General features: G+C 43.1%; 1 protein-coding gene across 1 annotated transcript; it reads right to left on the bottom strand.

Annotated features, from left to right (window-relative positions):
- Nucleotides 1-1,442: 1,442 nt before the first annotated feature.
- CNMD (chondromodulin) lies at nucleotides 1,443-16,131 on the bottom strand. Its single transcript, XM_026858630.1, has 6 exons — nucleotides 16,030-16,131; nucleotides 13,440-13,580; nucleotides 10,683-10,796; nucleotides 7,859-8,012; nucleotides 5,736-5,938; nucleotides 1,443-3,344 (listed from the first exon to the last, which is right to left on the bottom strand). Exons 2-6 carry the CDS (start codon nucleotides 13,557-13,559, stop codon nucleotides 3,129-3,131), a joined length of 807 nt encoding a protein of 268 aa, XP_026714431.1. The 5' UTR covers nucleotides 13,560-13,580; nucleotides 16,030-16,131; the 3' UTR covers nucleotides 1,443-3,128.
- Between the last annotated feature and the right edge of the window lie 6 nt (nucleotides 16,132-16,137).

Below are 16,137 nucleotides of genomic sequence, written 5' to 3' on the forward strand. Positions count from 1 at the left end.
GTGCTGCTGTAGTGTTACATGGGAGGCAGAAGACAGATTCCCCCACTTCCACGCTTCCCAGCTTCTTACTTCCTCAGTGCAGGTACAAGTGGAGGATGATTCTCATATTAAAAAGGACAAAGGAAGATACTTGGGTTCATTTCTTATAAGTGTGGAGAAAGTGGTCTGTAGTTGCAGAAAAGAGATGATGGCTGCCTTCCCATCACTGGCTTTCAGTCTTTTTAACCCTATGGCTTTGTTCCCTGTTTTCCTTCTCTTCTCCACCAGAGAATTTATCCCCTTTTTCTGCTTTAATCTGCCCTACCATCCTATTTCTCCTAGTACACAATGACATGGGTAATTAAGTTTCAAGGATAGTAGAATTACAGTGCTCTGACTAACATCCACTCACCTGTGGTGGGAAACCAGCTCATCTCTTTTTCTTTCCTCCTTCCATAAACTTTGCCCAAAGGAAGGTTTTGAACTGGTTTCTGCTAGTGCAGGGTCATATTCAGGAACATCCCCTCTCCCTAACCCCCTAAATGCAGACATGTCATAATCACTTTAGTATGCAAGGTATTATTTTTGTGGTGGCAGTGGAAAACCTGTCTTCAACATTGGTGGCAAATAATGTACAGTGGTGAATAGGATCACTGTGGATAGTTAGAACTGTAGTCAGAGCCACCACTGCAGGGAATTTTGTTACATCTTTTCATTGATTTTATTGTCATTCCTGTGCCACCTCAGAATGTTTCCTTCAAAATTAGATGTTGCACTTAAAAGACTTACCAACCTTGCCACAGCAAGAGATCTTTACTTTTTTTTTTCTTTGAAGATGACACATAGGTAAATATGAATTTGCTTACTTGAAGCATGAGTTGGGGAAGGCATTTAGTTGCCTGTCTTTTGGAAATGGATGAATTGTGCCCTCTGCATTGTACTTAATGTTGTAGTTCTGGTAATTGTGCTAGTCACAAACCGTGTAAGTAGTGTATCTGCTTCTCTTGTGATCACTGGGGCTTTCTTGGCACGGTGCATACAGAAGAGTTCTCAAAGTGCACATGCTGCATGTGACAGTTTAAAGCATCCATGCTATTTTGTATTTTACGTGCTTTGTGACTATCTATAGAAAACAACTGATACAAGCCTGTAGTTTAGGAATAGTTAGTTTTGTTAAGAATGTGTAGATGTGGGAAGATATTTTTTTCTGTCTTCAGAAGGAGACTGGTTTTGTTTTTTTACTGGGGGGACAGGGATAAGCAGGTCACGGGTTGCCTCAAGATGGCCTTAGATGCAAAAGACAGCAACGATCTAGTTCATATATACAGTCACATTTCCTTCTCTTTGCCTTCAGTGTTTCACTTGCTGATCCCCTTGTTTTTCTCTCCAGACATTTCTTGAACATGTACGTAAAGGTACTGTTACACTTTCCATATTGAAAAAAACACATAAAGCAACTGCCATTTTTAATGTATTTGTTTAATCTGCAGTAAAAAAGGAAAACTGACTTTTCTAAGCATATGAATGATGTACTTATAAAACAACATAATGATCCAAGGTAATTTTAATTTTTAAAAGCGGAAACTCAAATTTAACAGGCCTTGAAATCCCACTTCAAGAAATTTTTAATTTAAATGTTTCAAAGCAAGTCTGTTCTTCAGATTAAGTGAAGGTGAAGCTTATATTAAAAAAGCTACAATAGAACAAAAATACTGAATTCTATTCTCGTCTTATTCTCTTTTTAACACTTTGCTTTTTAGATATGCAGTTTAGCATTCCACATGAGGTTGTCTTTATTTTCTTTAAGCCACGATTATGTCAAATTAATTCCTCTTTTCTGTGTGTCACGCAGTGTTAATAACATTACTAGGCTTGCAACATCTCAAGAGCTGTTTGGTCACAAAAATGAATGCTCCAGAAAGTGAACTCTAGGAAAAATTGGACCTTTCTGTACATAAAGCCAGTGTAGATGGCTCCATAAACTCAGTGGTAGGGTTGAAGACATGTAGTATGGATGAAGGCAGTGCAATACTGCTGTCTTTGTTTTCAGAGGCTAGAAATCCTAAGTCATTCCATCTTTGTGTTTCATCTTAGTACCTTTCTTAGAGATTTAATATGTAATAGGATCAATTCCAATAACTGCAGAGCTTGCTGAAGCAAAAAGGGTGAGGTTAGAAACCTTTTTCAATTTTATTTTTTTTTTGCTCCTTACTGGTAAGCAGTTTCTCTTGCGGGGAACAGAGGTTAGCTTCAGCGAAGCTAAAGGAGGTAGCATGAATGGCTAGTATCCATGTGAAAAAAAGAGGGGTTGTAATCTTGTGTCAAAAGTGTCTAGTTCAAGGATTTATAAATACAGTGGCTGTTGTAGATTCTGAAGGGTCTTGAGACTCTTTGGTGTGCAACTGCATGTAAATACTTTTGCTGTAGTAGCTGGATAGCAGATACTTGTTAGACACTACAGTGGTATCATGGATACAAGATTCTTGATGCTGGGGCTTCTTTGATGTTGGGATGTGCGAAGGGTTTTGATTTTGTGGCCACGCACATTCCCTTCCGCAGCCCCTTTTCCTGCTGTTTGTTTCCGATTTAGCACAATGTGCACTTTCCCGTGTCCCCTGGAGCAGCTTTGTGGGAAAGGTATGCTGTAATTGGTTTATAACCATTCATAATGACCTGGCAACTTGGTATGAATAGCAATGGGGAGCAACTTAACTTGTGATTTATTTAAGTAAGCTACATGGATGAAAGGTACTCCCAAGTGTACAAGTTGAGCTTTTTGCCTAATTGGATGTAAATTTTCACATGTAGCTTGGAAAGAAAGGGTTTTGTTATGAAAAGCTAAATTTGGATTTCTGAGCAAGCTTTTGGACTGCTAAACCAGTTTGTGAGCAAAGTTTAACATTGCCTTTATTTGGGGATGTCTTAGTTTCTGAATTCAGTAAGTCCTAGTATATCCTTGCCATTTGTAAAGCGAATGGAATATTAACTTAATATTTTTATTTACAGTTAGAATATCTGACCTTGCTTTTGGTGAGGTGACACACACTTTTATTTTAAAAGCCAGGATCAGTACTGCTTTGGTTGTAGTCTTTTGCCAGTTTGTCATCATCGCATTCCTGCTTATTTTGTAAGGCTCTGATTGCTTTTTCTCACACAACACCCATGATACGAGCAACCCACCAGCTGCAGGGCATGATGATTCGGCAGGCAGTACGGCAGCCCTGGTAGTTGTAAGGCCATGGGTAGTAGCCCATGAGAGGCTCGCAAATTCTCTGGCACTGTGTGTAACTTCGTCTGCATTCAATGCAGCACACACCTAGGTGATCCAGCATGGGGTCAAAAGCCATCCCTTCACCTTCCAGTTGCTGAAATGTAAAATATTAAATGTCATCCTAGTGCTCTCATTCTCGTTCCTGTTAACCCTACAAAGGGTAAAAACTGAAATCTTGGTCTTGTTGAATATAACAGAGCTCCCACTAACTGACCCATGCATCTTGCTTTTTTTTTTCTTTTTCTTTTCTTTTCCCTTTAGTTTTGCTCTGTTTGGTAGTAGTGTAGATTTGGTTCAGTCACCCATGTGAAATGGAAAGAAACAACAGGGAGCTCTAACTTAATTATTTTTCTTTTACAGTCCTTGCAAAAGATCCAGCAGCAGTAAACTCCCAAGTTTTAAATATTAGTGATGGAAAATATTTCAAGACAGTTATCTGAGTCTTTTATGTAGATGACAATATCTGAAGTGTTTACTATGTTTTTAATGTTTTTGTTTTAATTTTTGCATTTTAATGCTTTTTACAGCATTTCCAGGAAACTATTCAGTAAGCTATTACCCTGTAGTTTTCTGAATATTTCTGCCTTGTCTGTCAGTCTGTTTTTTTTCTCCCATCTGCCACACTTAAGTGCATTGTGGACAGTGAGAATTCTGCCTGTTCTGTATCTGACAGTAAGGAGTTACATGAAGCGAGGCATGCATAAAATATGTGAAAGCAGGCTCTTGCTGCTGCCTTCACCCTTCAAAATTCCTTTCCTCCTTTCTGGGAGGAAAGTAACCTGGATATTCTGCTTCTTGAAATTCATTTATTCTTTTCCCATTGGTGTCATTTCAAGAAAAGCAGCGTCAAAGAACAAATGTTGGAGTAGCACTTAGCTTTTTACCTGACCATTTTTCATTCAGAAAACTAGCAGCACGCCAAAAATTGAGGCACAGAAAGGTGTCGTCTCTTGTCTGGGCTTGTACAGGACATTAGTGACAGCTCAGTGTTGTTTGGGCCCCCAGCGACCCATTCCCAGCACTGAGAGCAGGGAGGGTGTTGTTTCCTTGGGCAGGATTCATCATCCTTAAATTCAGATACCAGCAGTGTGAACTTCTACACCTGAGCTCATCATCCAGACTCCACTCATAGTGGGTGAAGAGAAAGAGCTCTAGGGAGGATTCACTTCATCCTGCAGGAAAGACCTACAGTATAATTAATGGTCCTTTTGAATCAAATGAATCGATCTCTGAAGAAAGCTTGGATATAGGCATCCAGGCAATAACTGTTAGTGAAGGTGAATCCTGCCCTGCAGGCTGAGGGAAGTCTGGTGGCCATGTCAGACCAGACATTCTCTGCTTGGCCCTAGGGCCCTGTGGCTGAAGGAACAGACCTGTGGCAGTTGTTCTGCCACTGCCCTCCAGAGACAGGGCAGCTCAGACTCTACGGATGTGGTCACATTACTAGCTGTGAGGAGAAGTTACATTCCAGTGCTGCTGCTGTTTTACTGACCTCGTGAGAGAGTCGATTTAGATCCACTTTATTTGGAGTGATTAATTTAAGTTTAATTAAGGGATGTCAACTCGGCAGAATGCTGTCACAGTATAATGATCTCCTGCTGTTGCATAAATGTCAAGTCAAAGCTGGGACTTATTTCTAAAGCAGGAGGCATTTATCTTGTGACAGTGTTGTATTAAAATGACTTACTCCTGCTGCACCAAATGGTGGGTATAAATTGTCTGGCGCTGGTGCAGTAGACTGGAAGGTGCCTACTGTACAGTCAGTTTTCCTGCAGCGCGGCAAAGGTGTTGGGACGCAGCGGGGCGGCTCCTGTGCTCTTTCTGTGGGCTGCTTCATCTCGAAGAGTGAGAACAAGTTTTGTAAGAGTTGTCCTCCACCCACTGTTGCTGTCTCTAAACAGGTTCTCCTCCGTGAATTGCGTGCTAGACTAGGGCTGTCTGCTCTGATAGAGAAGAGGCTGAGAAAACAGATTTATTTGGGCTAACCCAGATCTCTCTGCAACCAGACACTACCACTGCTTTCCTCTGCAGTAGTCGCTTCTGATACTAATTTCTATTTGAGGACAAAGTATGTTTCTAGCTACTGGACTCCTCCTTACATTATCAGCGATGGGGTTCAGCTGTCTGATCAAGACCAGCTTTGGCTTCTTTTCAGAAGGTGCTATCCCTGTCAGATCTCTCTAGTGCTGCTTCCGTATGGACCTGGAAACCCTGAAAAGCAACTTGGCATCAATTTGCCTTAATCTTGCCACCTCCAAGCACTTGTGCTTGTTTCAGACTGAAGTCTAATGAAAACTGGGATGAGGGAGGGAGAAGAGGACTGAGGGAAGACTTTTTTGAGCTGCTTAGGTGTTTTACAAGTCTGTAATTTCAGTGAAAAGCTGAACAGGCAAAGACTGCAGCTAAAAAAAAGACAAACCCCACACCTACCATATTACCTGCCTACAACGGTCTCAGACTCAAAGATTACAGTAAAAATACTTACATTATATGGGTTGTCTGGATTAAGTGTTTGATCAGTTTCTTGTCCCATTGGCCTGGTTTCATTAGACTGGTGATCAAGCTCTTGAGTCAGCTGCATAGTGGGTGACCTGGTGTTTACTTCTTCAGCAGCAGCTTCCAAGTCTTCCATATCAAAGTTTGATTCTGATTGACGTTTGTTTCTCTTCATTTCTCTCCTTTGGTTATCTGAAGAAATAATCATGAGAAGATAATCTTATCTTCAGCATGTCCTTGTATTTATCCACACATTATCTAAGATTTCAGTGATTTCTTTAAATATTAAAAAAAAGGGGAGGGCAGGGGGCAGAGGGAAAGATGAAACTGTGTGGTTGCAAACTTGATGAGCATCCCCATGGGAGCTGCTTGCCTTCCTGTGTTATATCTGCGGCCAATGCCAGTCCAAAGGGGTAAGATTGCCCCCGGCCCCCTTCCTCCTCTTGAGGCAAAACTGTTGTGAGAAGATTTGTTGAGGTTTTTCGACCCACCCTGTGGTCACTGATGTTAACTCAGCAGCAGTTGCTAATGCTAGAAAGACAAGTCATATGCATCTTGCTTTTTTTAAAAGTGCTTTTGTGGCAGACTGGTGCCCTGCTCCCAAGGGCAGCTGGTGAACCTGGTGGAAACAGCTTCTGAACAGCTTTGATACTCCTCTTTTGTTTCCCAATGGGATATGCAAGGACATGAAAAAAGTGGAAAATATTGGCAGTTTGGATTCACAGGTGTGTGGATGTGGTGGTTGGTTTTGTTTGTTTGGCTGAACAGGAGCCAGCAGTGTGCCCAGGTGGCCAAGAAGGCCAATGGCATCCTGGCTTGTGTCAGCAATAGCGTGGCCAGCAGGGACAGGGAAGGGATCTTACCCCTGTCCTTGGCACTGGTGAGGCCGCCCCTCGATTCCTGTGTTCAGTTTTGGGACCCTCACTACAAAAAGTACATTAAATGCCTCGAGCGTGTCCAGAGAAGGGCAACGAAGCTGGTGCAGGGTCTGGAGCACAGGTTGTATGAGGAGCGGCTGAGGGAGCTGGGGGTGTTTAGTCTGGAGAAGAGGAGGCTGAGGGGAGACCTCATCGCCCTCTACAGCTCCCTGAAAGGAGGTTGCAGAGAGCTGGGGATGAGTCTCTTTAACCAAGTAACAAGCAATAGGACAAGAGGGAATGGCCTCAGGTTGCTCCAGGGAAGGTTTAGACTGGATATCAGGAAGCATTTCTTTACAGAACGGGTTGTTGGGCGTTGGAATGGGCTGCCCAGGGAGGTGGTGGAGTCCCCATCCCTGGAGGTGTTTAAGAGTTGGGTCAACATAGCGCTGAGGGATCTGGTGTAGTTGGGAACTGTCAGTGTTAGGTTAATGGTTGGACTGGATGATCTTCAAGGTCTTTTCCAACCTAGATGATTCTGTGATTCTGTTTGTTTTCCCCATCTCTGAGTGTTCTAATATTAATTGGACCAAGGAGGAGTAAGTCTTTTCAAGCCTTCTCCTCTCCTCCCAGGCCTGGAAGTCACTTGGAGAAGTTGCCATCCCCCTGTTGACTCCTGAACACCTTTGCTAAGCTTGGCTCTGGGTGATGGGAGTACTTTTGAGTCCTGGGACTGCCCCCAGGACCTCATAAACTTCATCCACCAGATACCTGGCTAAAGCATCTCATCTGTCCACTCCACTGAAGTCCTCTGGAGAAGTGGGATGGTTAAACAGGACAGGCTGTGGTCTCAGGAGCTTGAGCTTGATATTCCCCAACTCTTGGCCAGGTATAGTGTTCCTGCTACCTGGTGTCAGCTGCCTAAATGTTTTGGGGGTTAGTTTAAGCCATTGCCTTGTACTTCTGTAGAAGGAGGCTGACCTCTCTGGGAATGTTTCACCTCATATTAAGTCAGCCATTTGGGCTATGTAAATTGTCTGAGGAAATACAAGTATGGAAAATGTCTAGTAAGTGTGGATAAACTCCAAACCTGCAATCTTGGCAACAACCCATAAGGGCTTGGGAAGACAGGCTGGGCAAGGGAGGAATGGATCCTGATTTCCCAGATGTGAAAGTCTCCATGGCAAGCCTGATTTACGGAAGATGTTTAGATGAAGGAAGAGATAACATACTTTTCAAATAAAAGAAGTGTTACCTTTGGGATATGTCGGTCGCAGCCAGAAAATAGGAAGATCCCCGCAAAGCTCTAAAATTTTGGGGCTTAGGAAACTGCTATGCTTGATAGGCTCGTCTGCAGCCACCCAGATAAGGGAGTTTTCGTCAAATCTCACAGGCATGATTTCATCTTCCTACAAATAGAAGACCATAAATCCTTTGCTGCTCATTGAACAGTCATGTGCCTGCTTGCTGTTAATTCTTGAGCATCAAACTGTATAATCATTTGCTGCAGCTAATACTGAACATCCTTGTATTTCATGAATGTGAATGGATTGTACTGAGCCAAAGCCTGAGTGAAGGTTGCCACCACTGAAGCGAATGGCAAAACTCCTGTCAGCTTTGCTGAGGCTGAGATGTCACCTGTCTCTCTCAGAAGGCTTTTGCCCCATGTACAAGGACTAGGTGTCAGAAATCTTTCAGCCTAAGTCACCAGATTTTCATGTGGCAGAAACTGTAAAGATTTGCCACTTTCAGCAAAGCAGCAATGAAATACACCAGCTAAAACCAGGACCATAATCTTTTATCGTGCCTCATTCTCATTTGATGTATTCCCAAGATATAACTATATTTACAATGGGGGAGAGAGGGGGGAATCTTGTTCAGAAATTTTAGAGAGGATTATACCTTGAGAACTGCTCCAGCTTCCAGTTTTAAGTCAACATGATCACTTTGATTAAAGGTCTCTTTTGGAAAAGCAATTCAATTGACCAAAAGCTTGAAGTGTGAGTTAAAGGAGCCTGCCTTTTTGAAGTATACCCTGCAGGTTTTTGGTTCATATCTTCAAAGTAATGTAGGAAAATGCCAGTGATTGATTCTTTAAAGTTGTTAGTTCAAAGTATTATTTTACATAAAATGTGTAAGTATTTTATAGCAACAGTGAAATATTAAAAGAAAACCAACTTTTGAATCATGAAAACCAGTATGATTTCAAAGTTAAAATTCTAAATTGCTTCCATAAAAGTCATCAAAACTTGTTATATAACTGACTAGATCAATTTATTCTGTCTAGTTGTTGTTCCTTTAGTGTGTTTATTGATTTCTTTTGTAGGTCTCAAGTCATGTAAGTTCACTATCCAATCTGCCTAGTCAGAAATGCTCATTATTTATATTCTCCCACTTAAAGTTTTATCAGCATCAGAAGTATCTGAATCTAGTTTTCAGAAAAAAAAAAATATCCTTTGTTTCTGTTTGAGGTGATCCTGACGTGATCAGGCAGAGTTTGAGTATCTATAAAAGCTTATTTTAATCAATCATTTTTATAGGCAGTGTTGGTTGTTATACATGTTGTAAGAAAATGGCATATGCATACTTTCTCCTAAATATGTGTGTATCAGAGAGAGGACTTGCCCTAGAAAAATAAATACTACTTTGCCATTCCCATCATACATCTAACCTGTGAAGTTGAGCAACAGGGAACAGTTAATATCCCAGTGGTAGCATTAAGTTGGCTGCTTCTTGTGGCCTCAGTGCATACGATTTATTGCAGTGGTTGTGTAGGTAATGCATCTCTGGAGAAGATGCACAGAAAGCAGGACAAGGAAATAGGTTTACTGTAGCCAGGTAGAAGATTAGAAATAACTTTTTGACTATTTTAGGATAATATCTTCAGGACTGTGACTTCATTTTCACAAAAAGATGAAAAATTGAAATCTTGACTTTAGGCAATAGTGCTAATGAAGACAAGAAGCTCAGCCTGCCTTTAAAATAAGGTAAGGCGGGAAAGATGTAGGTCCCTGCCTGAAATTTGGGCAAGAATCTCTTACCAATTCATGGGGAAAACCCTACCAACTTCAGGGGTCTTTAACTGGTGCCTTGCTGACTTGGATTTAGAGAGACCTTCTCCCCCTTCATTTTAAAGCAGATGTTCAGTAATCACAGCACCATTGCAGGTAGGTGCAGCCTTAATGGTGTCTCTCTCCCAGCTAATTCTATCTGCTTTTAATTTCTTGAGAGTGGAGCAAACCCAGGGAAAGGGGTTGTGGATCTCCTGTGCTCTCCTGCCAGCATCCAGGCTCAGCCATACTCAAGTTACCAGGGCCACTCCTGTGTGAGCGATGGTGTTGGGGTCTGAGCTCTGGGAAACTCAGGCTTTGCACACATAAAGCGATAGGCTTTTTTCCAAATGTGAGGTAAGGAGAGGTTCTGGTGGTATCTGGGTGAGAACTGGAGTTTTTGTGGTGGTTGTGATGTAGATTCCACAAAATTTAGTTAACATGATGTCCTAAAATGGTCTGATGCTGTCTAAGAAGGCAAATTATTTATTTTTTTATTACTTTTTTTTGAGATAGCTGAATTTTGCAGTAATGTTTTCCACAATTCCCCTTTATTGACTGTTTCTTTCAGAGGACTTGATTGATGAAGTCCCTGCTTCTGCTCAAGAGGTTGATAGACATCTCCTGGGACCTACCACGACCCCTCTTTGCATGGACTAAAACAGCTGCTTCTTCCATGGTCTACCTTACAGCCTTGTGCACAGCCTGATCTCAGTCAGATGCTCTTGTCACTGAGGTCTCCTATGGACTTGTTGGAAATGGTTTCTGGCTTCCCCCACTTTCTAATCTGCAGCCTCTCATGATGCCCCTGGACACAGAGACACGTCTGACACCAATCTTGCTTTTCTTACCTTTCAGGGACCTCTTGCAATCAGTCACTGAACCCTCAGCTATCCTACCCTACCCGCAACAACCCTACCACTGTCCACAGTGGCTTTCAAATGCCATTTTTCTTTGTATTTAAAAATCGCTTTAAGATCCTCTCTATGCAAAGATTTGTTTTAAAAAAATAAACAAATTACCCCTTACCAACTCAGATGAGAGGCTCGCTTTAGTCATAGCATCAACTTCAGGGACGTGAGCTTTTGGCTGAGCTTTGATGTAACACTTTTCTCCTTCAGCAAAACGGATTCCAGTTATACCCTGCAAAAGCAGAAGGAAGGGGGTTGTGCGCAGCCCTCCAGCTCCCCACCATGCCCAAGAAAGCACTCAAGCTCTGCTAAAATTGCCACTGAATTTTCAGTCTGAAGGTTAAATCTCGCTTAAAACCAGATGCAATAAAACTCTATTCCCTCATCATTTTAGCCTTATAGTTTTGGTCAAATGGGTCTAGAAGTTTTTGCTTGATTTCTGAAAGATGGGGGTGTTTTATATAAGTGCTTCCATGCCTGCTGTAGGCTACTTGAAGTAGCTCTGTTAAGGAATTAGTTGACACAGTTTGAACTGTAACTTAGCACCTAACGTAGGCAGCCTCGAAACTGTGTTAGCTGGTGGTTGCAGTACCCTTATGACACAGATTTACAAAAATACAGGGGCAACTTGGTCCAATTTATAGACATAAGTAGCTGTGACAGAAAGGGAAGCTTGTGATGGGGAATTTGGTGCAGAAATCTGCATGTGGGACTTCCTTCATCTGGCCTACAAGGGTGAAATGTAGTTGCCTAAACTGCGGCTGTCTGGTTTTAAGCAAGAGAAAGGGTATCCCAGCAGTTCCACAGGGCTACTGGTCTCCGGCAAATCCTGGGTCGTACCTGCCAGCCCTGTGCCAACACCTTAGGCATTAACATACGGCACAGAAACCTTGTCTGTAGTTTCAGTGTTTCTGCTGTAGGTTTTAGCGTACCCATAAAAGACCTCTCATGTTATTAATTTAGATACCTCGTTGTAGATGGCAAAACTGTGTTTTTCATAGCGTTGCACAAGCTCCGTTCAACCACCTAAAAACAATTATCTAGCACCATTTGAGGTGTGCTGGTTTTCTGCCTACCCTCTCGCTGCCAGGACACGGGGGCATGGGTGTCATCATGATCCCTCTCACCTGACTTGTATGGGCATCATGGATGCCTTGGGCATCTCATTCAGCTTGAGATGGACAGTACAGAGGCACCTGAGTCTTGTCCTGGGCACCTGCAAGTCCTGTACAGTTGGACAGACACCCATCAAAGCAAAATTACTAAAGCAGTAAAAGAGGGGACGGCATTGCAGGGATGAGTGCACAAGAGAATGAGACTTTGTGGTGCACTGAGCATGATAGGAGTATCCTAATATTGCCAAATCCAAGTCTTCACTGACCGTGCAATCATTCGAGCGGTGCCAGTCAATCCAAAGCTGCTGATGTAAATACTTGGCTGTTGGAAGCGCATCTCTTCAATTTCTCTTTCCTTTATGTGCATTCTTGGCTCAAAACCCAACTGGCAGCATAGCATCCCTTTGCTCTCGCTGAGCCTGTCTCTGGTGTGCTCTAATTACAAGCGGGCACCATCTCTGTGAGGTCCCTTTAGCTGCTTGGTGATGGGAGCTGATTTCTGACCTGGCTGTGACAGGCGGTAGCTTACCAGCAGCACACACAGAGGCAATATGGATTCAGCATCTCTCTGGTGGGATGGTGCTTTATGTGCAGATGTGGAAAGTGTGAAGGCAAATGAGAAGAGCTTGTTGTGGGTGCTCCTATTCAGCTGCTAATAATGTTGCTATGGTGATGTTAACGAGAGTTTTGTAAAGGCTGAACAGCAGCTGTTGGGAAAGTCAGGTCCTGGGTCTCATGGTGTGTATTTGTTTATACTTGCTGAGAAGCCAAGGAGCTGAATTTTCTTGCCTTTTTAGATTCAGCAAGGAGAAGGTGGCTGCTCCAGAAGCCCTGGGTAAGTCTTGTTAGCAGCAGCATCTTTATTTTAGGTGCTGCTTTGACTTACAAAGGACTTAACACTAAAGATGAGTTTTTCACACCTGATGGCATTAATTGCAGGATCTGGACCCTGTAAATCTGCAACATCATGTGCCTTTAGTAGCTCAGAGGTGGTACAGCTCAGTGAACCACTCTTATCTGAGCTGTAGAGCTCTGCTGAAATTCAGCATCTGTTAGTTAGTATAGGCTCTGTGCTAAGCCTGCACAGCCAAGCTGCTGGAGTACCCAAATGTGTTTTCTGTCAGCCCAAGCAGCCCAGCACCATGCGTTTGGTGCACAGACACATAAGCTATGCTAAATGTCTCCATCCTCTCACCTGGCGATGAACTCAGGCCAGGCCATGGAGAGCAGCTCCCATCCTTGATGTCAGGGCAGAGCAAGCTGCCTGGGTCCAGCGCTGTACAGTGGTCTCTCCTTGGTGTCTACTTAGTTTACTGTGTGGACCCTATGCTCCTAAAACAATGATGTTTTGGGGAGGGGGAAGTGGGTTTTCTAGTTCAAATCATATGAAATCCTGCAAGGGCTGTGTCACAGCCTTCCAGAACATTTTTCTAGCAAGACCCCAAGGGCATATGTTGTAGCTCTGTTGAACCATTTGAAAATGAAAGTGTTATGTGGAGCCAAACCTGATGCAACCTAATCCATACTGCTTCCTGGAGTGGGATCTGGCACGGTCTATCCCCAAAAGGCACTGAGACTTTGTTTTGGAGGAAACTGCCTGTCTCACAGTGAAAACAAGCCAGGAGTGCAAGGATGTTTGTGTGGATAGTTGGGGGCTGGAACTGGAGACCAACTGGGCAGAGAAGTTGGGGCAGGGCAGGGTATCCTTAGAGTTCAGTGCTGGAGCATGTTACATGACAGACAACAGTGGCAGTACTTACAATCTGAAAATCATGAACTTCAACAGCCTCTTCACTCCCACTTCCAGTTTTGAATGTTTCTAGGTTGTTTCCAGCATCTATTTCCATTGATCCATCTTGTACTTTTCCATTAATGCTCATAGTATAGTGAACATTGTACACCTGGAATCGATAAAAGAGCAGTAGCACAGGTCTAGTAATTGCTTATTGCCTTCCTCCTACACCAGATGATGGGTCATTCTGACTGTCATATCGCTATTCAGGTCCTAACTTTTATTTCTGTAGGCATTTTGATAACCCTCCAGCAACCAACACCACACTATTGCAAGGCAGTTGGTGGAGCACGTTGCCCAGACAGGTTGTGCAGTCTCCATCCTTGGAAGTTTTCAAGGTCTGACATGGATAAAGCCCTGAGCAACCAGTTCTGCCCCCACAGCTGCTCTGAGCAGCAGGGACTAGAGACCTCCTGAGGTCCCTCCTCGAGGGAGTACTCTGTTTTACTTGGAAAAACAGTGTGGGGTGAGTCCACACCCAGGCTGACTCCAACTTAAAAATCTTCTTCTAGGTCATATTTTAGGTATCGCTTCTTATGCTGGCATGATTCCCAAAGGAGAGCAGGAGTGAACATCCTGCTTTGAAGGAGGCCAACCCCTATTTATCTCTTAGGATGTTCTGCTGAGGTGCAGGAAAACAGATTCCTATTGAATATGAACATGCTTCCCAGCTTGTAATGGATGTGAACTTTGTTTAAATTGGATGTGAAGTTGTATAGACTCGTATTTTCCTTGTCAGCGTATTTCTTCTTATCCTATTTTCAATGAGGAAAGCTGCAGTGTGGTTTGTATTTGCTGGGGGACCACAATCTGTAAAGGGGTTTTGCGATTCTCTTATGCAGCTCTGCTAAAAGTGCTGCACAAGCAGCTTACTTTTGGTCTTAAAAAAGCCTTACAGCATTTTAATGAAAAATTTACACTGACAGCTAGAGACAAATTTCTTCTTCTCTCACCTTCACTCAGGAAAGTCTAAGGTGATAAAGATTTATGGTCCCTCAGTTATACAGATTCAGTCCCCTATTCTTCACTGTCTAGGACTCCTGCTGAACGTGGTCCATAAAACCAGACCAATGAACATGGTCTCTCCTCCTAGGGACTGAGACACAGTTGAGACTTTGTTACCCTTGTCAGTTATGGCAGAATTTAAAGATTTAAAATAAAAATACTAATTTTAAAATTGCCTTAATTTTTTTTATGAGTGATGCTAAATATAATTCTTACAGTTGCTTCCTAAACATTTGCAAGTCAAGTGTATCTTTCTGAGTTTGAAGGCAGCTTGGAAAAATAAGCTTTCCCAGTGCCTTTACCTGGAGATCAACTTGGAAGCTTAATGACAACTATGAATGTGACACATTTCACAAAGCAGAATTTAGATGACAGAAGCAATCATAAAAAAGGAAACTTTGTCCTGTGCTCCGCAGATGCACCCACCCCCTCAGAGCTGAATGCGCCTTACCCCTTCCCTGCCTCCTTACCCGTTCGGGTCCCTCTCCCTTTTCAAAAGCCTACAGAAGCAGATGGCTCTTAAAGTGCATCCTGGAGGTCAGCAGTGTGCCCTGTCTTTTTGGTGTAAAACCTTGTACTTGCTGATGATCTGAATGATTCCTACGTGCACGGACGGGTGTATCTCACCAGGGAACCTCTGCTCTAGCTGCTGGGATTCTCACAAAGCTCTCCTTGATGGTGGCTGGCGTGTGGCTGGAGGCGGTACAAAACTTCTTCCAAAGTAAATTGAAGGACGCTAATTGCACTTGCAGAGCAAGCTACATTCACATGTGCACTGTCATGTTTCAAATGTGTTTTAAACCAAAATCTTATGTAAACAGAAAGAAAATATATAAACATGGTCTAATGTGCTGAAGTTTGATTCTTAAACTGAGCAGCAGCTTCTCAGTTTTGGTCTTTGCATACAGGGTTTTTTCATGTAGCCCAGAAACTGTAAATAATAAAACTTATAATGACTTTAAAAATTGTTCCACAGCTGCTAACCATAAATGCCTCTGCGTACACGCAGTCATATGAACCACCAGAGCGAAATAATGGTGCCTGTTAATGGGTTAAATATAGCATTACATATTTGAGGGTCCAGGTAGAATCTGGACCAAGAATGCAGATGATGTGAAAAAGGCATTTACACATGTCAATGCTTTTTTTGTCCTGGGAGCTGGAGTTTGCCCAGGATCTGAATCCCCGGGGACTTGTTGGGGTTTGAGTTCGCTGAGGATTTGCAAGCAGAAATCAATGTAGCGTCTGTGCTCTCAAAGATATATTTCATGTTCGTTAATAAATGTGCTTCCAGGAGGCTCCATTCAAACGGCCAGTAAAGATAATGATTATGAGTTAGTTTCTTAGGGGTTGTTTGGGGGGTTTTGTGTTGGTTTTTTTGGTTTAGGTTTTTTGTGGGGGGTTTTTAGCATGCTAAAAAAACTAAAGATCTGCTTAAAGACCTCTTTATCGACCTCGCAAGAAGAGCTTCCAGCCTGTGCCCCTCCTTACGTGCAACCAGCTCGCCCTCTGCCCCCCCCGCGATGCGAGGATGCGCTCCAGGCTCGGCTCACCTGCCGCTCCGTGGCTTTCCAGAAGTAGAAGGCGCCGATGGCCCCGGCCAGCAGCAGGAGGGCTCCGGCGATCAGCACCGCCGCACCCGCCTTCAGCAGCCGCCCCGG

The sequence above is a fragment of the Athene cunicularia genome (genome assembly GCF_003259725.1).
Source record: "Athene cunicularia isolate RWA chromosome 1 unlocalized genomic scaffold, athCun1 chr1_part1, whole genome shotgun sequence".
NCBI classification, from domain to species: Eukaryota; Metazoa; Chordata; class Aves; order Strigiformes; family Strigidae; genus Athene; species Athene cunicularia.